The sequence below is a fragment of the Gambusia affinis genome, linkage group LG15, assembly GCF_019740435.1.
Source record: "Gambusia affinis linkage group LG15, SWU_Gaff_1.0, whole genome shotgun sequence".
Taxonomy (NCBI): Eukaryota; Metazoa; Chordata; class Actinopteri; order Cyprinodontiformes; family Poeciliidae; genus Gambusia; species Gambusia affinis.
Genome location: NC_057882.1, coordinates 14,293,925 through 14,320,024, shown reverse-complemented (window position 1 = coordinate 14,320,024; position 26,100 = coordinate 14,293,925). Strand labels below are relative to the sequence as shown.

Genomic DNA, 26,100 nt, shown 5'->3' with positions numbered 1-26,100 from the left:
TGACTTATTGAGAAAGTGACACACACCCTACAGGCTATGTTCTTGAAAGAGATTCTTCAGCAAACTCCAAAGCACAATTTAGCAGACCCCTGTCACGAGAAATCTGTTGGCTTTAAAGTTTTTTTCAACACAGGGCCTCCGACTGCATACACGACTAACTTGTTCATAATTCATGACAACAGGCTTAAGTTCGTTGTGAAGGATTCATACCACTTGAAACTTTTTTTACATTTTGTGACATTACAATCAGAGATTTTTTGTTCTTTTTTGTTTGTTTGTTCGTTTTTAAACAAAATCTGCTTTTGGCATTGAGTTTTTTACAGCAAAGATAGCTGCCAATACACGGTAACTTTTCAGATTTCTATGTATACAAGAAAATGAGCTGTGCAAACTATCATGATGATACAATTGTATTTTTTGTATTTATTTATTTCAGAGGTTTTTAAAATACAAAGAAAACAAATAACCAGTAGGACAAGCGAAAACATGTGCATACATAACCAAGAGCAAAATAATTAAATTATCGCTGCTTTTCTGTTTGAAAAGGAGTAAGAAAAACTGAATACTTATTTAATCCTTCCCCTTATCTCAGTTTAATAAAATATATCACAGATTATTGTGTATTTTATACATAAATAGTACCATTTGATAATTCACAATGTCCTGCAATTTTAGTAAATTAGACTTAACAAAGAATTATTGTGTATATTATTGTGAAAACTAGTATCATGTATTACTCTGATGACACTTTTTTACAATACTATAGTGTGCACTATCACAAATACAAACTATTGCATGGATTCAGTATCAGGTAGAATACTATATATGTCAAGCCTTTGTACCATACATATGTTTAACTTTGCATATTGAGAGTTAATCATAATTATTGTTGTCATTGTAATGTTGATCAATAGCGCCTCAGTTAAATCTTTTATGGTTTAATGTAGTCATAATTTTCCTTCCATTTTCTGTCTGTGCTATTTTGTGTAAGTACATCAAATAAGAAAAATGCATTGAAATTTGACAGTAGTTTGCAAGACAAAAATGTATAAAGCTTCAGAGGCAGAATACCTTCGCTAGGCACTGTATTTTTGAGCAGAGTTCCTGTTTGATATGCAGCCTTAATGCAGTTTAAAATTCTGTTTGTTTCTTAGATGATGCAAGCTTTATCTACATGCGGCACCGCACTTCGTCACTGCATTTGTGTTTCCCAAATGGAAATACAGCCATCTGTTACACACAGAAAACTCACAAGGTGTTTGCATCTTCATCTTCCCTCTCTACTCATTAACAATTTCCCTTTTGCCTCAGTGGTGTTTTCGTTTCTGCCACAACCATTTTCTTTGTGTGAGTTTGTACAGCATGAAATTATAAAAATCCCCTCAGTGGATTGTTAGCTAACTTGCCCACCAACACACACCTATAGATGAGGCACACTTGACTATGTGTTGTAGAAAGTAAACAGACTGCCGGCTGAGTTAATTTTGTTATTTTGTAACCCGACGCCATCTGTCCGTCACACCTTGTTTATTTCTCGCTTTGTGTAATGAACTAAACAAATGTCTTCCTGTTTTTGATTAATTGCTAAACAGATTCAATTAGACATATTTACTATACTTACTTAAGCTACATTATTTGCAATTGAGGTCAAATAGTAACTTAAAAGAAAATGCTACTTGTAAAATACATAGGCAGTATGGACTGGGAAGATTTGTTACCTGTTAATAACCAATTACACTGAAAAAAATATTCCAGGTCGAAACATCGTAGTCTGCATATGCGATCACACTTAGATTCATTTTTGTTCACTGTAGTTTGTGGAATTTTTTTTTTCTCCATATATCCAGTGGAAACCAAATGTCTCCTTTCAAACGAGAGCAAAGAGAACACTTCCCTGGGTTGCTCTACAGTATGGAAAGCTACACTTACAAGGTGCTCACAGCTGTATGATGTAAAATATCATTTTCATGATGCAAGTGAAAATAGTTTTCTTTAATATTTTTAGCACTCTCCTTGCAACTCCTTAGCTCTTTTGCCGAACTGAAACTGAGATGGTGACTGCATGCTACACCACTTTAAGGTTTTACTGAAGCCTCCCATCTCTCTATTACCCACACACACAGCAAAGCTCAGAATTGATGAGAGAGACCTCAGGTGCAGTGAAACCTAGCATTTATCTCAAGCATATTACTACAATCAAAAATATTGAAAACTTAAGCTATAAGCAACTCAGGTTTTTAACTTTTGTGTTTCCTACCTATCTATATTTGTCTGCCTATCTTTGTCTGTAAGGGGAGTAGCAGTAGGAGGGGCTTTTCCAGGATGCCATTCAGACTAGAATATTTGCTGCTTACGAAGCAGGTGCATGCAGTGGGTATTAAACCTCCTGATGTTATGCAAATGGAAATTTGACTTCATAATCATAATTGTTCATCTTAACACTGTTGACGGTGTGTCTGAATGGTTCCCTTAGGAAATATAATGCCTATTTCCTGAATGACTATAGTGAATTTGTTATTAAAACGCTTCATCTTACATGTCGTATGTTATGAAATAGTATAAAAGGATTATTTCAAACATGATGGAATCTACAGGAGCATCGTTGTTTTTATTGAAACGGCAGAAATCTAGCTTTTAGATGATAATCAGTCATCTTTTGAGAGTGGGTGAGCATACAGAACCTGTGGTGAAATTAGGAAATGTCCTTTTTCAAGAAAATGGAAATATAATTGCATGTCCACATGCTAATAAACTGAATGTTAACACAGCAGGAGACTGTCACTTTTGTATGAATTTGGGACAAATTGTAATTTTGACCTACAAATGATGTAAGAAAAGGAAATCGGGAGACGCCATGACTAAAAATATGGTAAAAAATGTTAATATTTGTCCTGCAGCTCTTTGTACAAAATGTCTAGCCAAATGTCTTTACAAAGAGGTGATGGTACGAGAAGGAGCACAACTGGTTCTTAGCAGCATATTTTAGGCCACAGATTTGACCACTCAAAGTTTCGGACTTTGTTACAAATGTTAAATTATTAATGTTATTGCATCGCAATAAAAGAACCAGAGACAGGCATGTAAATGTGTCCTCCGGGCAACAAATAGATATAAGTACTAGTCCAAAATGTGTCTGTCAAAAAGTTTACTAATTGCCTGAAAACCAAGCTCTTTGGGGCAGAGATTCAACTTTAAACAGAACAACCTTCAGTATACAGTAAGATATATCATGTTTGTGCAAAGTAATCGAGTGGGCTTAATCTGCCCCTCATTTTTCAGATTTTTATTTGTAAAAATTGTGAGGTTACACTTAGAGGTTTCTCTAACCTCCAAGTTGCATGATATACAGCAGTACCTTCATGATTAACAGCATATTATTTATGTAGAATTCAGATTTCCAATAATGATAGATGCTAGCATACATGTGCATTCTGCTTTCTCCTAATCTTCAGTTTGTAATCATTTAAATTGATAGTCATGTAAAATTTAGTTGTATAACAGAAACAATGCCTTTTTTTTCTTTTCATTCTTCAAGGATGCTTGACGAGATACGTTGCACAAAATGTATCCAATTTTTCTACCATATATGTTCCTTCTTCTGATCATGTAATGAGTCTCTGTATAGCTATTTGTTTTCACAGACTGCCACCTTGTCACATATTTTTTACCACCTATTGTTCCATGAAATGAAGCCCATTTACAAATTATTCTCCTTCTGATTTGATAAATGTAACTGGCAAATGGGTGAGACCCCTGAATGCCTTGTTTGAATAATTGAGCAGTACTCAATCAAACAGCATTAGGCAGCGGTGGCAGGCACAGCATCTGAAATAATTACCACCAGACAACAGACTACACATTACTGCTGCCTCTGCAGGGGTTCCTCATTTGAGAAAAACAGATTAGAACACCAGCACCTCCACCCCATGTCTCGCATGCCATCGTATGTACCACCCACAGAACGCCGCACAGGCCTCTTAGCGAAATCAGGCAGGGAAAAGGGAACACCCACTACAGCATGGAAGGTGGTAGGATGGTGGCCATTCATACATACTGTCAGGACTGAATAAATCACTGCCAGACTACCAGCAGCGCTGATGTATTTGACCACGCTTTCACAGCCTTTTAAATTGACAGCAGCCTATTAAGAAGAAATTGCACGTAACAAGTAATTCACTTCCAATTTACACGGACATGATTCAGCACACTCCATCATAAAGCAACCAAATTATTATTAGAAACAAAATAAAACCCCAAATGTTTTAGTGATTTTTCGTTGTTGTGAAAGTTGGTAATATCTAAGCATTGCCATGAGTATAATTTGCGAAACAGCCTGAGAATTTCTGAAATATTTTAATTTAAATACACATTTGCAAAATCAAGCCAGTATTTCAGCAGCCATATACACACTGAACCCGTTTACATTTTGTCACAGAACAGCCACCCACCATTATGTATTTTAATAAGATGTCATGTGGTAGACTAACACAAAGTAGATAACTCAAATATGGGAGGAAAGTTTGAAAAGGATTTACTATGCTCCAAATTTTCACAATGTAAAAATTGGAGTATATCCCTGAAAATGTACCCCAACGTGAACATGCCATGTTGACTGTAGAGGAGCTGTGGAGTTCCAGAGCACAGATGGGAGACGCTGCTGAGGGAAACCATTACTCCTGTCCTCCACAACTCTGATCTTTATGGAAGAACTGAAAGAAGAAAAAACATTGGTGAAAGAAAGACCCACATCCAACGGAGAACATGTAGAAATATCTGTTAAAATGCATTCAAAGAAATGGACAACGATTTTCTAGATATCCAAAAAAAAACTTAGTTGTAGTCTTAGAATTTACTCATACCTACTGAACACAAATGCACAACACACTTTTCAGATTTGTATTTGTTAAAAATGTGGAAAAGGTATTCTTTATATTCCTTCAAAACCTCAAATCTACACCACACCGTGTCGCTCTGTGACACATACTTCCAATAAATCCAGAAATAAGTTTCTCTCTGTTCTCCCTCTTTGCCCATCAGAAATGTTCAAATGACATTTTTTATTTATTTATTTTTTTAAGTTTTTACTTACTTCTCTGTCAATCTCTTTACACTTCATGTACCCAATTATCTAGTTTTCAAGTTTCCCCTGTTTACGTCTGAGTGTTGAAGCCTCCCGGGACACGAGTTAGAAAAGCATTGTCAACACGGGAACAAGCAATGCTGTTGTGTGCCTGGACGGATGCAACGTTGCCTGCATGGAATGGGTCACTAAGCGTACACTACAACATGACAGCCAACCAGGCATATGTCTGTGCCAAAGTAATGTTGCAACTGAGGCTCATTTACTGCGGGATGTGATTGACAGCTGGGCCAAAGGGCCACTGGCTGCTTCCTTATTTCCTTTTCACTCGAGGTGTCCTCAGGGACTTGGAATTCATGCTACAGTATATCTACAGAACAGTTTATGGCATTAATGAGGATAAAAGGCAGACTGAGCACCATGCAAGTTTATGCTGCTCGGAGTTTTACAAACTATCACTTACAGTGAGATATAATTAATCTCTCCCAGTTTTCATTAATTCCTCATACGTTAAAGCAGAAATGACAGTCTGCGGCTAATGTTTTTATGCAGAAGCCCATTGCTCTTTGATGAGAAAAGGTAAGGCGCATTGGAATTTTATTTTTGTGGCTATGATTGATGTCACACACTGCTCTTTATTATTTAAAATGGGCCTACAGCAAGGCTTTTCGCAAAAACAACATGTCACAAGCTATTAATGCAAAGAAGTTACAAATCATTGCAGGATCCAACGTACAATCTCTATTTTTAAACTTAATCCCAATGACAGCGTACAGTGCAGTCTTTCCTGCAGCTACTTAAAGCGGCGGCTGCTTTTAAACAGATATTTGTTTAACAGTTCTGACAGCGTTATGGACTTTGAAGATTTTTCCTTTTAACGTCACCTTAACTACCTCATACATCTGGTCAGGATGCGTTCTCTTGGCTTGCGCTGTAATTATTTGACACATACTGTTGTAATGATGAAAATAAGATGCAGATATTCTTAGATAAATGAAAATGTTGACTTGAGAATGATAAAACTGTTGCAAATGGAATTCTAATGAACTAAAAAGTGTCTAGATGTGAGATAAAAATGGAATAGTGTTATATTTTACCCACGCTTGGCTTTGACAGCTGTTTTCTTTATATAAAATAGTAGTTGTCTTCCTTCCAGTTGGTGTGGATTCCTTGCAGAGAATAATGAAGGAGTTTCCATATATATATATATATATATATATATATATATATATATATATATATATATATATATATATTTCAAAACAGGTAATATAATTGAGCTGGAACACATTTCTGAAATTTGTTGCTATCACTGAGATGTTTTGAAATGTGTGCAACCTTGCTCCTAAATCAGGCCTTTCTGCAATTTCACAAGTCTTTATGACGGACTGTTTGATCCAGTTGATACCCTCAGTCGGCAATCAGTTAGGACTTTCTTTTCAAATTTATATGCGGAGTATTGCAAATGCATTTCCAAGAGTCCAAGACCTGATGCCGTGTCTGCTGCAGAAGGACAGGCTCTGCTTTTTCTTTCCAAGGTTTCATCAGAAAAACAGACTCAACCAAACTCGCGATTTCATTGGAACACTGATTTCTTTCGATCTCATCACTGAAAGTTTTTTGCAGTACTTTTATTATGGACAGCCTTCAGTTTGCGGCCCACAGTGAACCTTCTTATACCCCTGAGTTGATGCTGGCATATAAGGCTTTAAAACATCACATCACTGGCTCATAAATATTTTCACTGACCACAAGCTGCTTATATTTACCAAAGCAGAGATTACATGCAAGGGTTTTTTTTACTCATATTTATAACATGAACATCAAGCATTATTCTTAACTAGAACATTTATTTTTCCTTTTTTTGCTAAGCCTCTGAGGTACCCACATAAATTAAATAGAAAATGTGTCTTTTGTTTTTTACATCTGCACTGTTTGTAATGTTGAAGGTTGTTCCAAATTTATTTCTTTGTATATAACTTTGTTTCTTATTTTATTACACTACATTCAATAAACTCAAACTAAAGGAAACTAATTTATAAAAAGTAAGAAACTGTGGGGATTTTTCTCAAAAAAAATGGAGAGGCCACCTTGTGTGGTTGTATAAAATATGAAGATTTTATCTTATTTTTTAATGATGAATTCCTTACTAATTTTTTTTTACATATACATTACAAGCTTTGACCAGTAAAACTAAGTCAAATTTCAATGTATTTTTTTTCTTTAAATTTTGAAATGTTTAATCAAATTGTGGAAACTTGCTACTTAGCCCATAGGTGGATTTAGACGTTTTATTTGTGATATTTCTCTTGATGTGAATGATGTCTTTCTCTTATTTTTCTGCTATATGCACTTTCACTTTGCAGTCTACAACCAGGGCTTGGCCTCTATTTCAGGAAACTGTGAAATACTTACTAAAGAAAAGACCACTTATTCTAAGAGTGACTTTTTGATTTCCAAACCAGCTGGAGGAAGTAAAATATTTAAAGAAATCATACATCATTACATTTATAATATGATTCTGTGTTACACCTGCTTTTCATTCTAGTGTTGCGAGATGACTTCCGTCAGAACCCGCAGGACGTGGTGGTGGCGGTTGGAGAAACTGCGAGTTTTGAGTGTCAGCCTCCACGCGGGCATCCTGAACCGACCGTATTCTGGCGAAGAGACAAAACTCAACTGGATCTCAAGGATGACAGGATCATGGTGGGTTCATTTTCCAAAAACGTACCTGGTGGTAACAACAAAGAAGAATAAAATGTGAAGCTATGATGCTAACCTCCAAAAAAAAAAAAACATAATAGAAACATGTCAATCATCTTGTTTGTTGTAAAATTGCATGTTAACCTTAGAATTATATTAATAATGTGCTGCAGTTTGACATATTTTGCTTTGAAGTGGATAGCTAATTTTTTTCTTCTTCAGGTCCGAGGAGGAAAGCTGACCATTTCAAATACTAAGAAGAGCGATTCAGGGATATATGTGTGTGTGGCCTCTAACATGGTTGGAGAAAGGGAAAGTGAAAAAGCACAACTTTCAGTATACGGTAGGAAATCTCTTTCACACTCGGTGCATAAATTAAAACCAGCTAAGTGCAGAAATATTCACTGGCTCTCGATGCACCAACAATATTTAACCCCTTTGCCTAATTAACACCTACGCTGTATGCGATCCTCATTTAGAAAGACCAGCATTTATGCAGCGCCCTGTGAACCAGGTGGTTCTAGTTGATGAGAGTGTGGAGTTCAGATGTCAGGTCCATGGTGACCCACCGCCTGCTCTGCGCTGGAAAAAAGAGGATGTGGATGTTCCTCGTGGCAGGTGAGGGCTGGGAGTGAATGTGTGCAGTCCATAATAAGCACGTCTGTCAGTGAGTACTGCAGCTGTGAAAATAAGAACATTTAAGCACTTCTAACTATTAGGACAGTTAAAGAATGATACTTAAAATTCAGTATTAAAAAATGCATATCAAACATTTCAATTAGCAGCATATTTTCTGATCAAATAACACACAAAGGTTTGAGAAATGGGTGTGTGTCTGGGAGGTGATGTGTGGATGCTCGTATAATTCAAACCACATGAAGCCTCTACAATACGGCATGATGCAATCCAGTGTAAGAACACACACAACTGATATCAGAATTTACTGCAGAATTTATCACCAAACACTCTTACAGATGGATTGGACGTTAATAATTTCAAGTCATTGTTGGACTTTGTGGGGTTAATCCATAACAGTGTGTAACAATAAATACACTGACCGGCCATAATATTATGACCACCCTCCTAATACTGAGTGGTTTTCTCTTTCTTGTTAGAAACATTTCTTATTATTTGACGCATGGACCACACTGCAGTCACATGTTACCTGCCTGGCTCAGGAAATCAATAGAATTTTCATTAAAGAAATAGCGATGCATAATTGAATATCTTAACTGAAATGGAAATATGTGCCGTGTCTATGAACCGTCAACGTCTATTGCAATTGTTATTTTCTTTTTGTTGACCAAATTGAGGCATGTTTTTAAAGGCAGTTAAACCTTTTGAAAACATATGCCTGTTGCTGGCAGGGTGCTCTGTTACGCTGTTAGTTTATCCATATTTTGCTGACATATTTGGTCAATAAAAGGGTTCATGATGGTGGAATCCGTCACAGTAACAAACAATGTACAACAAGCTGTAAAACTGAAACAAAATATCAGGTTATATCCTCCTATTGTTCAGGGATGTAGTAAAGACTTTTGGAAATAAAAGTAGTGGTCAATGGAGCAGCACATAGAATAAACTGTGATGCTTTGTTACCTCTGGTTATTCTGTCAGACCATTATTAAAATTCAGCAATATACATGCAGTTAATATAAAGTGCACGCCATACTTCATCTTCGCACAGCAAGGTGATTTTTTGCCGTTCAACAAATTTTCCTTTTTTCTGACACCAATAGACAATCTTATTCTGTTTTTCACTGTCATACCTGTTTTAATTTTCCTATTTACCTTTAACATGTTGCTCATATTCTCCTACAAACCTCTGGGAACCACTACAACAGAGTGGTGAATGTTTTTCATTTGAGCAGTTATTAGTAATAATGTCGCGGCTTATATGTTTAAGATGACTGTTACTCAGCTTTATGTCTGGCAGCCTGCCTACCAGCCTAGGTTGGACCCTCTGACTGTAAACTATGTCCTACTTCTAGAACCAGTTTCCCTCACTTTCCTCCTTTCACTTCTTTCATTCTTTTCCAAAACCTACCAGCCTCCTGGGACATTTGTATCTGGGTCAGAGATGCGCTGTGAATGGAGTCCTCACCAGACTCTGGATGGACTTCCATAACTACCCCCACCAACTCATCCCCCACATCGATATTCTGCCCACACCCTTTTGGAACATCTTTCTCGAATGTGACTTTTTCTCACCCTCTGTACCATTTCTCTGCCTGACTTGTCTTCCATCTTTGAATCAGTATGGCTGGGTAGACAATTTCACAAGATCTTTCATGCCAAAGGGGACCCAAGAGAAGGAGACCTAACTCTTTGCTCCCCTACTCATTTCGTCTCTTGGCCCTTCGAGTGCTTATCTAAACTCAGATGGCTGAGATGGTTCTCTCACTCTTAACTGTATTGCTGCCGTCTCACGTTTGCTTCGCTGATGGATACACTCAAATACATGGAACATCTCTATGAATTAGTTATGTTTTACTGCTTGGCCCAATCATCACATTCAGTTTGTCAGACTGTGCCACTCCCTTACTGTCAGACTGTTTGTCTGTGCCTCTCTCTCTCTCTGTCTTGCAGAGACACACACTCTCATGAACTACACAACAACCCACACTACAGTGTGGGCTGTGCGTCTTTATGAATATTGAAGTAGTCGAACAATCAGCGTTCTAACTGAAAGCTCCTTTCATTTTTCTGCGCCTTCATCTCTGAGTTTAATTGCTCTTCTTTTCATCCCATCCCTGGCAAGTGCCTGAGAAAGTCTGTTGTTATTCTATCAAAAAATGACACTTTCTTTTTAGAGCTTCCATGCAAAACATCGCACACAAGTTTACACACCGCAATGTTTGTTTTGCTGAGTTGCTTCACAGAAATAACTTTTGAATTTGTATTTACATGATTTAGAATATTTATTTGTATCCATCCATCCATCCATCCATCCATCCATTTTCTGTTCACCCTTGTCCCTAATGGGGTCGGGAGGGTTGCTGGTGTTTATCTCCAGCTACGTTCCGGGCGAGAGGCGGGGTTCACCCTGGACAGGTCGCCAGTCTGTCGCAGGCCAACACAGAGACATACAGGACACTCAACCATTCACACACACACTCACACCTAGGGAGAATTTAGAGAGACCAATTAACCTGGCAGTCATGTTTTTGGACTGTGGGAGGAAGCCGGAGAACCCGGAGAGAACCCACGCATGCACAGGGAGAACATGCAAACTCCATGCAGAAAGACCCCGGGCAGGGTCTTTATTTGTATTTCGCTTGTAATGTTTAACGTCTAACACCTCTTCTCCAGGTATGACATCAGATATGACAGAGAGGACTCAATGCTAAGGATAAAAAAGGCATCTGTTAGCGATCAAGGGACGTTTACGTGCGTAGCAGAGAACCGTGTGGGTAAAGCCGAGGCCTCGGCCTACTTGACCATCAGAGGTGGGTAACTGCTGGTGCTCTCATGTGTGGCAAAGGGCATAACCATTCCCTGATATTTTCTATTTCTTGAAAAGCAACACAAGAGCTTCTAGAAGACATTTGTAATATTGTCACCTTCCTGTAATAATAACCTAAGTAATTTTTTGCCTGAAGTGTTTTGTTGTTGTTGTTGGGTTTGTTTTTTTTTGGGGGGGAGGGGGTTTGCGTAATTCATCTTTTGGCAAAAAAGAGGTCATGATTTTCTATTTTTTTATTTGACCAAAATTACTTTTAGCAAAAAATTACTTAGGCCATTTTCTTTTGGAAGGTGACAATATGTCTCTCAAAACTTGCAAAACATTCTATTTCTTTTTTAATTCATAATTTGCTTCTGACTCCACACATACAGCTAAGGCTTTCAAGAAAGTCCCAGATGACATTTTTTTTTTTTTTTTCTTTTTTTGTTCTATCTGGATAAGTTGCCAGGCTAACAATAGCATGTTTACTCTCATGTTTTGATATGACTTGTTGATAGTTTGGTAAATAACATAATATTCCAATGCAATTTGGGAGCTTAGTTTTGTAAGGTATTCCCTATGTCAATCATTTTTTAAAAAGCTATTAATGTCAGTGACCCCATGTATCTGCTTGAGGCAGTCATGGTATGTAGTGACTGTAATTACACAGTGTTTGAGTCTCTGTATCAAGATACACAAAGGTTGTAAAAGTTAACAATTTAAAACAACTTGAATTTTTCAACAAAATATTTCTTAAGGATGACCATCTGAGAAAATGGTACGTAATAATAAAGTAACTAATTAACTTTATGATATGGGTTAAATGATCCATTTGTTTTGTTGTAATGGCAAAAAGTTAAATATTAGGTACTTTATTGACTTGAACACAACTATTAAATTTAGAAAGTGTTTACATAAGTATGTGTTTAAAAAAATGAATACATGATATGATAAAAAATCATATTTGTTTAATTTCACTATTATTAATACTAATTAAAGTATTAAAAAATATATTTTAACAACAAAAAGCATATTTTTGATGTGAATTCAGCAATTCACTCAAACCATTGCTTTTTTTTTTTTTTTTACCATGGCAGTCTCATATCAGCTCATACTAAATATAATTACTGAAAATCTCTATTCAGTTGGTTTGATTGTATTTATTGGTCTTTAAGTCTCCTTTGTTCTAGGTCTGTATCACGTGCTGCATATCTGTTTGGTTATCAAACAGATATTTCAACTGCATTCATGTATTTTTTTTTAAATAAATTTTGTATTGTTGTTTTTTTGAATTGCTATGAGGGTTAGATTCCATGCCATCTCCTGCTTTGGTGACAGAGTTACCCTTCTTGTCCCTGAGCTTCATGGATGGAAACCCAGCTCCATTTCATTCATTTCTGATTTTCATTTCTTTCTTTTCCTGTCCCTCTGTTCTGCTCCTCTGCTTTCCTTCTCTCTGTGTTGCGTGTCAATGTCACCCACACCATTGTTGTGTCACCAGCTCGCCCCGTTGGTAAGTAAGAGGTGATCCCATTGTGCATGTGCTTATTTTATTTATTTTTTTTGTTTATGTTTTTCAATCACAGACATGTTCAGTATGCATGAGCTCTTGTTGCATTCCACAAGCACAGCCATCAAGTATTTTTTTAGACATGCATATCTGCTCTGTATCAACGTCTGACTTCCACTGGAAAACTTAATATGTATATTCTGAATTCTTCCAATATGTGGGTTCAGGTGTGATTGACATCCTGTAGTTCAAAAACTATAATAGAGATGAAGTTTGAAAATTTCTGACATTTCAGTGGCTTGTTTGACTAGTAGAAATAAGAACTAGTTCAATGAAAAGAAAACACACAGTGCATGAAATCCTTTAGCTTTCAGCTCTTCATCTAGTAGAGAGACACATACTCACGATATAGTCTAACAGTAATGAGAAGTCTACTAGAATACATTGCCTTTTTATGTTGTTTTTTTTTGTTCATTTTCAAACTTAGAAGCACCTCAGTTTGTGGTGCGACCTCGGGACCAGATTGTGGCTCAGGGACGGACAGCTACCTTTCCCTGTGTGACCAGAGGCAAACCTCAGCCAACAGTCTTCTGGCAAAGAGAAGGCAGCAAGGTGAGCAATTTGAAGAGATTGGCTCTTGAGTTGCAAAAATAAATCTTTCGTACTTAGGTTAGTTATATCTCAATATCAAGAACTCTTTGATTTGTCAAAAAAGGAATGGCATCACAAGTATTAAATGAAGATTCCATAAAACACAATTTGTGATCTTTTGTAGCTTTAATAAATTCCTAAAATTAGCAGTTTTAACGCTTTGGCATTTTGACCAAGTTGGCTCGTCTCTTATGTAGAAGTATTAGAGTGGTCATCTAGACAGAATAAGAAAATTCAAAACACTGATTGCGAATAATTTTAAATCAACATGTGATTTAAAATTACACATGTTATGTAATGTAAACACACATTAGATTTATTTAAATCAATGTAAAACACACTACTTAAACTTTAATGTGTGATTTGGGGGATTTTGTAATCAGGTCGTGTCAGGTATTGAAGTATCTTTATTGTCGCAGCTCTATTTTTGATAGTGGCCGTATTGGGATCAAGGGTGTGAAATTAAATCCCTAATCCCAAAATATGCTGCTGTGTCAGGATAAGGTGCATTACTTTTGCTGTGACGTCACCATAATTTCTTTTCTTTGCAATTTCAAATATCAGATGATCATCTAACAAGGACATTTCAATGAAACCTTAATACCACCAAGTGGTCAGAAAATGTTTTGCTTAGTAATTTACATTTTGAAAACTTGAATTCCATTTCAACTTCTGCTTGCAAGGTTCAGTCAGCCAGGTGGTTTCATCCAATAGTATGAAACTGAATAATGTTGTTTTAACATCATTGTTAAAGAATTTGTGCTGTGTTGATGCTAGGATGTCCACATGTGAACTAGACATCACATATGAAACCTGCAGCTTTCATGGGGTGGAAAAATCTGTGCCAGCCCATTTTATCTGTTGATCAAATTATGAAGGTCAAAGGTGTAGAAAAGTGATGCTGGAGCATTTTTTACCATGACATCCTGTCATTTTCTACAGCTGAAACAAAATGCCTTAAAATCCAGGTAAATACAGTATAAATAAAGGAATAGATCATATAAATGAAGAGATTAACAAATGTTACCCAAAACATTAAACCTCACTAATTTCAACTTTCAGAACATGTGGAACATTTCTCTTTTGCTTCAACTGTTGGTGCACAAACTGATGTCGATAAAGAGCTAGCGCTTTAGCTAAAATGTTTGGATTAAAAAGGAAGCGGCTTTAACTAAAAGGATCAACCCAGGTCAGAACAGAATGTGGTTCTGTTCCACATATATATAATGAAGTGGTCATTTATTATCAATCCACGCCTGTCTGAGGGCCAATTCACTTTGCGAGAGACAATGTCATGTGCTGCATTAGCGTCATTAGACGTAATGAAAGCAGGCTAATGTCCTTTCCTGTCCATCAGTTGGTCCGCCTGGGGTGCAGAGGCACGGAGCCCTGATGCCTCAATTTCATGGTCATAAGTGCAGGTTATCACAGCAGGAGCAGTACTTTGGTGAGAAGCTGTAATTCTAACCAAGCAAAAGAAACATTGACCCCCTTTATTCAACAAGATTGCGCATAACGTTTTAGAATACCAGGTACTGCAGACATGTTCTAATTGAAGCACTTATTTTTTTTTTCCATTGTCATCCAAATGGATTAAAAACAATTTCTTAATGAAGAACATCTGAAACTTTGATACCAATGTACATCAGAATAAGAAACTAGATAGATTAACTGGTTGTGACACTTTTACACTATTAACTCTATAGAAACTGAACCATGCTACTTAATAGTTCAGTAATATGACTTGGCTTTCATTGACGTTCGCCAGTGCAGCTGAATTTTTTATAATAAAGTAGTATGTATCTGTCAATACATAGGTTTTTTTTTATAATATATGTTTGCTTTAGTAAAAAATCACACATCAGGAAAAAAAAAGGAAGGAAGAAAACAACTAATCTCAATTTACATTTATTCCAAACGTTTGCTTCTGCAGGATCTGCTGTTTCCCAATCAACCAGCACAGGGAGATGACCGAGTGTCTGTGTCTGTGAATGGAGAGCTGACCATATCATCTGTGCAGCGCTCAGACGCAGGCTACTACATCTGCCAAGCCCTCACAGTGGCAGGCAGCATCATGGCCAAGGCCCAGCTGGAGGTAGCAGACGGTAAGGCGGGACGCAGTAGCACATGCACACCGTCCTCATTTACAGGAAAAGAAAATGTCTACCTTTAGAGCACGAACTTTTAGTTATGCGATCTACTGCTGGAGTAGTGCTCAATTCAATCCCGAGCCACTGATTAGGTCGAGGTTTCTCTACTTCAGCAATATTGATGAAATTCTAGCACCACACTAGCTACTTGCATTATAAATGGAGTGTGTGTTTGATGTTGGTCTAGCTTCACCTGTGATCCCTTTGGTGCTTTCATTTCATGAGAAGCACAAACACATAAGCTGGCAGCTTGGCTGACAGTGAACAGAAGCATCTGCCCACACTTGTAGTTTTCTGACAAAGATCTCTTAAGTTCTAAAAGCCAGTCACTCTCAATCGTCTTTTCACCTCCAACCCTCTATGATGGAAAAGTTAAAAGGCAGAAAAAGTCTAAAACACCAAAAAAGTGTCTGCTTAAGAGACACTTTACACTTTTTTTATTTTTTATCAAAGCTTTAATGCCAACATTAAGTGCTCAGCCATTGGCAGCTCGGAGTTGTTTCCTCTCCTCATTTCATTTGTTTCTTGGCTTATTTTTTTTTTTTTTTTCGCCCACACATTATTAAATTAACATCTGTTGAAGTGTTTTTTTTTGTTTTGTTTTGTTTTTTTTGGAGTCAGAGTGACTTCTGTTCTGTCACTCAGAGGACACGGATCAATATCAAAATGTTAGGTGTAGAATGCAAGTGATGGGAGAAACGTCTTTGATAGATGGGTGTAAACAGAGACGGCGAGAGTGTTGGCTTGAGGCCTGGGGGATTTTGGAAGCTTGAAGAGTCCCAGTTGTGGAATTATTTAAGATTATCACATGGAGCATCATACAACAGGGTTCAAATGTGGATAAAATGTTTTTAAAGGTTCAAATATGCACTATTTATTAGTGAATTCAATTTGCATCTGACAAAATTGCTTTAAACTTCAAAGGATGGTATTTGGCTGGATTAAAATATGCACTTACTCATATGTTCAGCATCTTTGTACCAAAAGTAACCTATGTTCATAAAGCCACTCTATTTCATCACATCATTCAAAAGAAAAGAGATGTGTATGTGGACAAAAAATATTGGTGTTAATGCTTTACATATGTGGTATTGAATGAAAAAAAAAGCAGAAACAACGATTCTTGGGTATGAGAGTTACTTCTGACAGAAACATTTTATTACTTTGGTGGTTAAAGCTGGACAAAGTGACTCCTTTCGATACAGAATTGCCCCCTGAAAAAGAGCAAGACTTTAATATAGTAGTTTGCTCTTCAATCACTTGGGATGATGATGAGTTGACTTACAGACAGGATATTTTTGTGGAAATGTTCCTTCTTTTCCAGCAAAGACCAATATTATGATTGAAAAAAGAAATTATGTGCTTGCTCCCAGTGAAAAAGGGATAAGAAATTTTCAAAATCTCTCTACATTCATCCAGCTATCCGTCCATCAATTCTCTTGTCCCCGATCCATATCTCATAACCTTTGTTGCATGTTGAATAATATATGGACCGGAAATTCAAGAGGTTATTTTTTTTGTTGTTTTTTTTTTTTTCCCCAGATGTTTATTCTGGAAGGCTGCAAAAGGGTCCACATTACAGTAAACCTGCCCACCTTATCCAGAAATGACTGAAACCTTTAACATATCAGAAAATTCTCAGCACAGTCTCATTTTTAAGCAACTCTCTACATAAAACCAAACTATTAATCTTCTGTAACAGTCGCACATGACTTCCCTTCTAGAACATTATGCTGTACTTACCTGTACCTGATATTCTGCTTGAAATGCTGTCTGGCTCATTGTGCTGTGGGACTTGTGATAAAGGAAAAGACTTCGGGAGCATGCTGTACACTCTTCTGTGAATGGAGACTCACTTGATAACAGTGGTGAGGAAATTGGAAGCAAGGGGTAGTTACGAGGCTAAGAGAGAGATTTGGCACTCCAGAAATTACTGTTTCAAAGTCCAGAGGCTGTGTCCTGCGTGATATAACAAGTCCTAAAAAAAAAGAAAAGCTTTAAAAGTAGAACCTCATTGTTCAGCTTGGCATGCTAATTCAGAGTTTAGTTTTATCTGTGTTTGCTAGCGAATGGAGGGAACCTTTTTTTCAGGGGGAAGAAAGTGCAGCCATGAGTCACGCAGTAGGATGAGGGAGGACAGGCATGAATGTGTGAGAGGTGTTATAAAGAAGCCATGGTAATTAGCACCACGGGTGAAGCATCGTTAATCCTCACCTAGTAATTAAAGCTCAAAGGTGTGTGATGCAGTGCCATGAGTACACCACCCCGATGCAGAAAGGCTGTGCGAAACAGTCACTTCCCCTCACAACAAATCCATCAGACTAGACGCTAACATGTTGGACGTGCAGCCGCTGATGTAATTATTGCAGCTGCAAATTAACACCTTGTGAGAAGGTCAGCTACCTTTTTCAGAACTGTAACAAGTAGTTAGAAAAGCAAGCTGTTGTTTTGTTCTTTGAAAACCAAATAACAGTGGTAAGAAAGAATTTGAATAACACTGTTTGAAATCGCTTTTTACTATCAGCCTCCAAGGGCCGCCCACCACCCATCATCCGGCAGGGCCCGTCCAACCAAACGCAAGCGCTAGGAGGCGTGTCCATCCTCCGGTGCCAGGCCTCAGGAGATCCAGAGCCGACTGTCACCTGGAGGAAGAATGGGGCAAATCTGCTTGGACAAGACCCGCGGTTTTCCTTACTCGAGCATGGCAGCCTTCAGATCCAGAACACAAGGGTGGGTTAGAGTGGATTTTCCCAAAAATAATTGTAGCTTATCTTTTCTTTGACACTACTTATTGTTTTTTTCCCAGCCCTTAAAACAGTGCTTGTGCTTTTGCCTCTTTGCAATGTCATACTTTTGCAGCTTTGTAAAGAACCTCTACAGGATAAAATCACACCTTTTCAACTATGCATCAATTTGCTATTCAAACGGCTTGAAGTAATAAATCTAGTTATTCTAGTCAATATGTAGATCATTGTATGCCGATTCATCTTCACATATCAAGAAAGTAGTTGCTACAACCAAACATTGAAAGGTTTCATATATCTCAAATTTTATTTTAGGGAATATATGTTCAGGGTGGAATTATCCAGTTCAGGTTTGATCATTCTATATATTTCAGTTTTTCAGATTTAAAACTACAGTGACCTTCTAGCTTGTTTATATCACCAGATGCTGGTCATCTCCTAACAGCAACTAACCAGTGCAGAGTCAGACTTTACCTAAAATGTTGTGTGTTTTTAAAATTACTAGATCGTGTATCTTGATATTTGATTTCTCCCCTGATTTCGACAAATCCCTAATATAAAGCAGAAATTTTAAGAGATAACTTATCATTTAGTCTCACTGACTCTGGGTTAAATTGTTTTATAGAAAGCATTTGGCTGGGGAGCATGATGCTTTCACAAGCATCCCTTTCAGTTTGTCAAACTTGAAGTGTTAAACATAATTGCAGGAAAACAAGTTTCACCCAGAAGTGTTTCTGTCAGGTCCTTTAACCTGATGCAGCAGATGGGTTGTTAGATGGAACAATCTCAGAAGTCCTCCATCAAAACCATCTGGAAAATAGGGACTTTCAAAAGTGCTTGTGATTGGATGGAGCACATGGTGGGAGAAAAGCGCTGCTGTTGACAACAACATCTAAAAGCTCCATGAAACTGTCAAAGCAAAAATTCTGACCTGTCCCAGCAAAATATGAAATGCTTTACTTTATCACAAGCTTGAGTATTGTCTTAATTCAAAATCAAAAGCCACCAGAAGAACAACAAAAAAAAGTCAGGATTATCATTATTTCTATATTTGTGCATCAAATCTGATGCTGCACTTTGAAGAATAAAGGGAGATTTGTTTGTTCGTCAGGTGATCTCAGCCGAGCGTAATTCAAGAGGACAAGTGCAGTCAGCTTGCTTTTAAAAGATGAATAGCAAGTATTGATTTTTATAAGTTGTTAAACGCTGCTTTTTGGTTTAAATCTCTGAGGCAGCAGTTTGACTCAAGGACTAGGGTACAGGAACTGGTGAGTTGAGCCTGAAGGTGGTGGTATAATGGAGAATCTGCTGCACACAGTGTCATATTAAAGCACCATTCTTATGTCACTTCTTCCTTCTTTTGGGAGAAGGAGGTAGAGGAGTGACGTAAGTCTCTCTAAATGTTGCCAGTAATTTTTTTTTAAAAATTCATCGTATTTTTCATTTCCTGTGTCAGCACTGGATATGGGAATGTTGATGGTTATGGGAATGGCATGTGACCATTATTGGAGAAAATCAATTAAGAAAATTAATGTGAGCTTTTAATGGCATCTCTCTTTTTTTTTTTTTTTTCATTGGCCAATGGTAAAGTTTCCACTTATCCACTCTACAGATCTCCCCGTGCCAAATGCAGGCCAGGGGAGGTTAATGCGTTTTTACTGTAGTGCTAGCTGCAAGCCTCCTTCAAAAACCCAGACTGACGCAGGAGCTTGTAAAAGCCATCAGGGATCACAGTTACAAAGACTGTTGCACTCAGCTGAACACAGGGACAGAGAACAAACTTGAAAGCAGTATCATGTGTGACATGGATCTGTGGAACATATTTATGGGGTGGATTTAATTGGCGGTGCTGTCTTCCAACTGTTTGTTGTTGGGTTTTTTTTATGCTTTGTTGCAACGCTGGAATTAGACTGTCATGTAGGACATTAATTATGACCTGAATAATTATAATATCATTAATAATATCACAATGTGGCTTTCATAGCTGTCTGACTCCGGACTCTACACCTGTGTTGCTACCAGCTCCAGTGGAGAAACATCTTGGAGTGCCTACTTGGATGTCAAAGGTCCGTTGGAATATCTCATCTGACAGATTAACACACTGCTGCAGTACCTTGGAAGCGTATTTACACCCCTTGAACTTTTGTCACGTTTTGATATTTTACACCCATAAACCTCTGTTTTTAAAGGCATTTTATGTGGCAGGCCTAACACCGTGTAATGCATAATTGAAACATGAAAAGAAAATACATGGTTTTTAGATTTTTTTTATTTTATTTTTTTTGAAAAATGAAATCTGAAAAGTGTTTGTATTCAATTACTTTTGTAAGTACTTTGCAGAGCAATTTGCTGCAAGATTCAAATCCAGTTTTAAGTGTTTGGAGCGGCGTGTTTCATACCAGCTTTGCTCATCAACAGACTAAAATTTTGCTATCTTTTTCTTTGTGAAATATGTCAACTTCCATCATAATGAATGGAGAGTCTATGTTAATAGCAATTTTACAGTTCAAATTCTTTAGATGTGGACAGTACAGCTGCCCACCACACTTTTCAGCTATGTCTAAAACTAAAAAAAATAAAACCATAAATCATTTTCCTCCTACTTTTCAATTTAGCACAACTTTCTGTTGGTCTATGACAAAATCCCAATCAAATGTAGTGAAGTTCATTGTTGTAATCCAACAAATTGTGAAAAAGTTTGAGGCGTATAAAGCATAGCCTTCCCTTTGAGTTGGAGAGTTATTAATTCAGCCTCTCTTCCTTCCTCAGACTCCACTGACCTCATGGATTTCATGTCGCACAACACAACTGCCCTCCCTGGGCCGCCCTCCAAGCCAGAGGTCACTGACGTTACCAAGAGCAGTATCTCATTGTCATGGGAACCGGGACCAGAGGCGGGTTCCCCAGTGTCCTCCTATGTCATTGAGGCTTTCGGGTATGTCTGTGACCTATGCCCACGAGCAACACTTACTGACCCAAACTTTCATGGCAACAGCAGATGTAAGGGGTCTCTGTGGGGAATTCAAGCAAGCCAGGGCGGTTTCTAGCTAAACAAGTCTGCAACGTAAAAGTGAGGAAACACTCATGTGTTTGGGGTAGATCTACAGATTTTTGACCAAAGCCTATCTCTGGGACACAGGAGCCATCTGCTTCCTGAGCTTTGTGATAGTGTTGGACATTCCCATTATGTCTATACTTGGATTTGACATGGTGAGATTAGTGAATCCGTATCAGTGCAGACAGAGTGTCTGTAAGTCATGTTATTTTTGGAACTTTGTAGCAACATTTGAGGAGCACTTACATGGAATTTCATAGCAGTGGTGCATGCGTCCGAAAAATCTATGCTCTTCTGGCTTACCGGGAGATCAAATTATGTATGCCACTTTATTAGATGCAAAGAAATGCTGGAGCCTGAGGCAACCTATCTTCCTCAGCAACAGAAACACAACACACATAGGCAGTAGTCTATTGGGTGTTTAATTTGATTCATTCTTTATTACAGTCAGTCTGTGAGTAATAGCTGGCAAACAGTGGCCGACCATGTGAAGACCACTGAGTTTACCGTCAAGGACCTACGACCAAACACTGTGTACCTGTTCATCATACGAGCTGTAAATGCTCAAGGACTCGGGGATCCAAGCCCAATGTCTGAGCCTGTCCGGACGCAAGGTGAGGAGATAAGACCGAACTGCAATAAATCATTTGTGTTAATTATCTTTGACCTACGTGGCTACGTCTCTTTTTTCTCTCCCTCAGACATTAGTCCCACAGTGCAGGGAGTAGACCATCGTCGTGTGCAGAAGGAGCTGGGAGATGTTGTGGTCAACATGCATAATCCTGTGGTCCTTAGCTCCACTTCCGTGCAGGTCACGTGGACGGTGAGAATATGTAAATTTAGGGAAAAAGCTTAAAGTTGTGCATTTTATCCCTCTTTGATAATGTATCAAAAACCGGCTTAAGCTTTCTACTTTTGTGTGCCTATGTGTTTCGAGCAAGTTGGCACATGCGGGGCGAGAATGACATTACTGATACACATTCAGTGTAATTTAAACAGTGTTTAAATTAGATTGAAGTGAAGCTAAAATAAAGACTAATGTTTGTATTCAGGCTAAACACATCACCATTAGGAATCGCATGCCCCACCTCTGAGTGCAGTCTGCAGGCAACACTTTATCCAGGGAATAATATTTTACTCTGCTGGCAGGGTCTCTATGGCACCTTCCAGAGTAGTACACTTCAGATAGGTTGGAACCAGACTGTTACCTAATGCTTTCCAGAAATGGCATCCATGTGTGATAAACTAGACTTTTGAAACAGAATGGTAATACAAGCCTTTGATCTTTGTCCATTTTTGATAAGAACTAGCATATTAATTACCGCCACAACTTTAATTGTCAAAGCCGGATATAAGCCAGGATAGATTTGGTCTCACTTAAAAAAAAAAAAAAAAAAAAAAACCTCATCTTTGTTGAATGCAATAAAACTCCTGAGAGAAGGACTGCATGCATAAATTTACTGTTTTTCCAATTTCTAATATTGTATATCTAATAACTTTAATTTGGCATTCTGTTACACAGGATGAAAATAGTATCACTGGCCCGGTTTCCTGCTGGTTTTTCTCATTTCATACCTATTAGATCATAGGTCCAATCTCAACTCAACCATTTCTTATCCACAGGGTCATTCTGGGGATATGCTAGAAAAAGTTCATGTTTTTCTGAGGAAGAAGATTATGCGGTTGTCCACAGTTTGTCAAGTATAGCCACAAATTTCAATAATTTAATTGACATTTAATGTCATAGATCAATACAATTAAGTGCATAACGTCTGAAGAGGAGGAAAGTTTTCATACAAATACATTTGTTAAAGGTGTGCCATGCATTTACAGCCTTTGTTCTGATACTCAATGACTTTTAACAGTTACCTAATTAGTATAAAAATCCCCCTATGTGTAATTTGTAAATAAAGACCTATGAAGGCTTCACAGGTTTGTTAAAGTACTGGCAAGTCTTCCACCAACCTTAATTTATGTAAGAGTTGCTCAAAGAACCCGAAGTTTTGGAGCGAAAATTAAAGAATGCAATGTTTTGAGATGTCTATCACTTCACAATTATATGGTGTCTTGGTTGTTTTGGTTTGTCTCATGCAATCCCAATGACATACACATTAAACTGTGTTTGTAATGTGATGAATTAAGACAAAACATTAGATTTTCTTTTTAAAAAAGTAAATGCATACACATAATTTATGAGTTTTTGTCTCTCTTTCTAAGTCAATAAGCACTCGGGTGACTGTCGATTCCCTTCCATCCCTGCCTAAAGGTGGAAAACCCATCCCAGTTTATTCAAGGTTATCGGGTTCTGTACCGACAAACTTCTGGGCTGCCCTCCCCCGGGCCCTGGCAGATCCAGGACGTGAGAATTGCCTCGGAGAGGGACGTAACACTCGCTGCTCTGAACAAAGGCATCGTCTATGAGATCAAGGTGCGACCATACTTCAATGAATTCCAGGGGGCGGACAGCGAATCCATGACGGCACGCACTATGGAAGAAGGTAAGCGGCGAAGGTTTATTCGCATTTCTGGCAAAATCGTTGTCTTTTCAGCTTAATAATTATGAAAATAATTTGGCATAAAGCTGTTAATCCACAAGAAATTGGTCTCATGTTGTGTTTTGATTTACTTTTGTGTTCGGATGCCACTGGTAAAGGCTTCATGGTTTGATAGTAATGGATAATGGCATTTCAAGTACACCCACCCACCCACACTTACTGGTGCAGCGTTATATCCCCTGTGTGTGAAAACAGGTTTCCGAGACAGCACAGTGGGGCTCTGTGACAACTCAAGGCCTCTGTGGAATGGTGGGCAGAGGGGGAGGGCAGAAACTATCTCTTGTGACTGAAGCTCAGTTAACTGGGAAAGCTCTGTTTAGCTCTGGACCCCTGCTGCCATATTCCTGTCCAGACATGCATTATATGAACCCCCATTGCTAACACGTTTACCAATCAGCCTTACGGATGATTACACTTGACTATTTCCTCGTAGCTCTGCTGTTGTGTAAGTCAATTAATCAAACACCTCTCTTGTCTAAGGTGTTAGCTGCGCAAACTGAATTTAACATAGTGGCAGAAACGTCTAAAAATTATGTGCATGTGGGCGTGTGTATATGTGTGTGAATAGTTCTTTGGAAAAATTGTTATACACTTTGAAGTTGTTCACATTTTGGAATCATACATGGCATTTTTTTCTTTCTTTTTTTTAACAAATAAATTTCTAAATAGTTCAGCCTGCAAATGTACTCATCCCCTTCTCTCTGATATACTGAATATAGATTCAGAATATCAGATAATATATTATCTTCATAATGACCTATCTAGTAAATAGAGTGTACCCGTGTAAAATTTACTCTCAGTTTTGTTACAGAGTTTTATGTATCAGGCAGGCTCTTGAAGACCAAGGAATACACTTGACAGGTGAGCAATAAGGTTCTTGGAGATGTTAACAGCAGGATTAGCTTATGAGACAAAATCTCAAGATTTGAGCACGTTACTATTTGCTAAAACAGACGCACAGATTAGGGAGAGAATTTTTCCGAAAAGTAGATAAGAGGTTCATTGCTAATGCTAGGGGAGCTAAATAGATTGAAAGCTCTGGTGGAAGAATCATTTGACAGAACAACCATTTGCATGGCATTCCACAAATATGGCTTTGATGGAGATTGGAAGAGAAAGCCACTGGTGATAGAAAGCCAGAAGGTCCCATTATAGCTTGCCACAGGACACAGTAATTGTGTGGAAGTGAGAGTGTGTGGAGGTAGAAACTTTAGTAATGAGGCAGGAAAAGGCAGCTGGGTTGACAATAAAGAGTTAATTTAAAACAAGGAAAAAGAATTTCAGGGCAAAGCACAGCCCTCCATAACTCTACTGACAGAGGCAGTGGCTCCCTGTACAAAGCACCTAACTCCAAGTTGTCAAACAACCCGTGTATGTGTACAAACTTTTGCAGGTGTGTGAGTGCGACTGGGTGTATGTGGCTCTTGTGTAAGCCACTTTACATGGTCAGTATAACAAAAAAGGTTCTATATAAATAAAGTCCATCTATTGGCATTAACAACATTATATTTACAACAGAGTTCTTGTTCTCAGTTAAAAATATAGTTATCAATTTTGTTTTATTGATACACCCTTATAAATTAGCGTACTTGAAGAGTATGCCAAACTTCATATTAAACAAGTTACAGACACAATTGTTAGAATGTTGTCTTATTGGTTAAAGTGCTCTTGTTGGATAAGATCAAAATTGAAATTTTTTATCTGTTTCCAAACCTTATGTGTTGGGCAAAAATAAAACTGCACATAACCTTTAACACTCCACTGTGGAACATGGTTGTAGCACCATCATCTTGTGGAAACACTTTATTTCAGCAGAGACATAGAAGTAAAAAAAAATGGGCTATGTTTACTTTTGCATTACTTTGAATATCTAAAATATTTGTAAACAAACTGTTTATTCCTTATGGTTCATATAGCTTGGGAAACACAGAATAATGAACATTCATATAAAATAACAATACATAAAGTAGATTTAGGTGTTCATAATAAAAGATAATTCAAAGTCCAGTCCTTCTTCTTAGTATCCTTTGAGCAGTCACTGAATCTGCTGACAGGCTCTTGAACTACCTAATATAATTGGACCTACAGGATGGTTAGAACACAGCCAGCGCCTCTCTTACAAACGATTCTCCCCAAGGATAAGAATGAATTATTGTGACTCATTCACGTTGCCTGTTTTACCTCTGAGTGACTCAAAGGAAACTTCA

General features: G+C 37.8%; 1 protein-coding gene across 4 annotated transcripts in view; it reads left to right on the top strand.

The window, feature by feature from the left end:
* LOC122844891 (roundabout homolog 2-like) overlaps positions 1 to 26,100 on the top strand; it is a 93,839-nt gene that overhangs the window by 42,133 nt on the left and 25,606 nt on the right. For 2 of the 4 annotated variants that reach the window (XM_044140725.1, XM_044140724.1), the window contains exons 3-15: positions 7,629 to 7,786; positions 8,006 to 8,126; positions 8,263 to 8,401; positions 11,096 to 11,232; positions 12,730 to 12,741; positions 13,226 to 13,350; positions 15,323 to 15,494; positions 18,064 to 18,269; positions 20,268 to 20,349; positions 21,053 to 21,218; positions 21,786 to 21,952; positions 22,040 to 22,161; positions 23,605 to 23,836. In XM_044140725.1, coding sequence (XP_043996660.1) covers positions 7,629 to 7,786; positions 8,006 to 8,126; positions 8,263 to 8,401; positions 11,096 to 11,232; positions 12,730 to 12,741; positions 13,226 to 13,350; positions 15,323 to 15,494; positions 18,064 to 18,269; positions 20,268 to 20,349; positions 21,053 to 21,218; positions 21,786 to 21,952; positions 22,040 to 22,161; positions 23,605 to 23,836 — 1,839 coding nt within the window. The remainder of the gene's footprint in view (positions 1 to 7,628; positions 7,787 to 8,005; positions 8,127 to 8,262; positions 8,402 to 11,095; positions 11,233 to 12,729; positions 12,742 to 13,225; positions 13,351 to 15,322; positions 15,495 to 18,063; positions 18,270 to 20,267; positions 20,350 to 21,052; positions 21,219 to 21,785; positions 21,953 to 22,039; positions 22,162 to 23,604; positions 23,837 to 26,100) is intronic. The other 2 variants (XM_044140727.1, XM_044140726.1) reach the window with 1 other exon arrangement.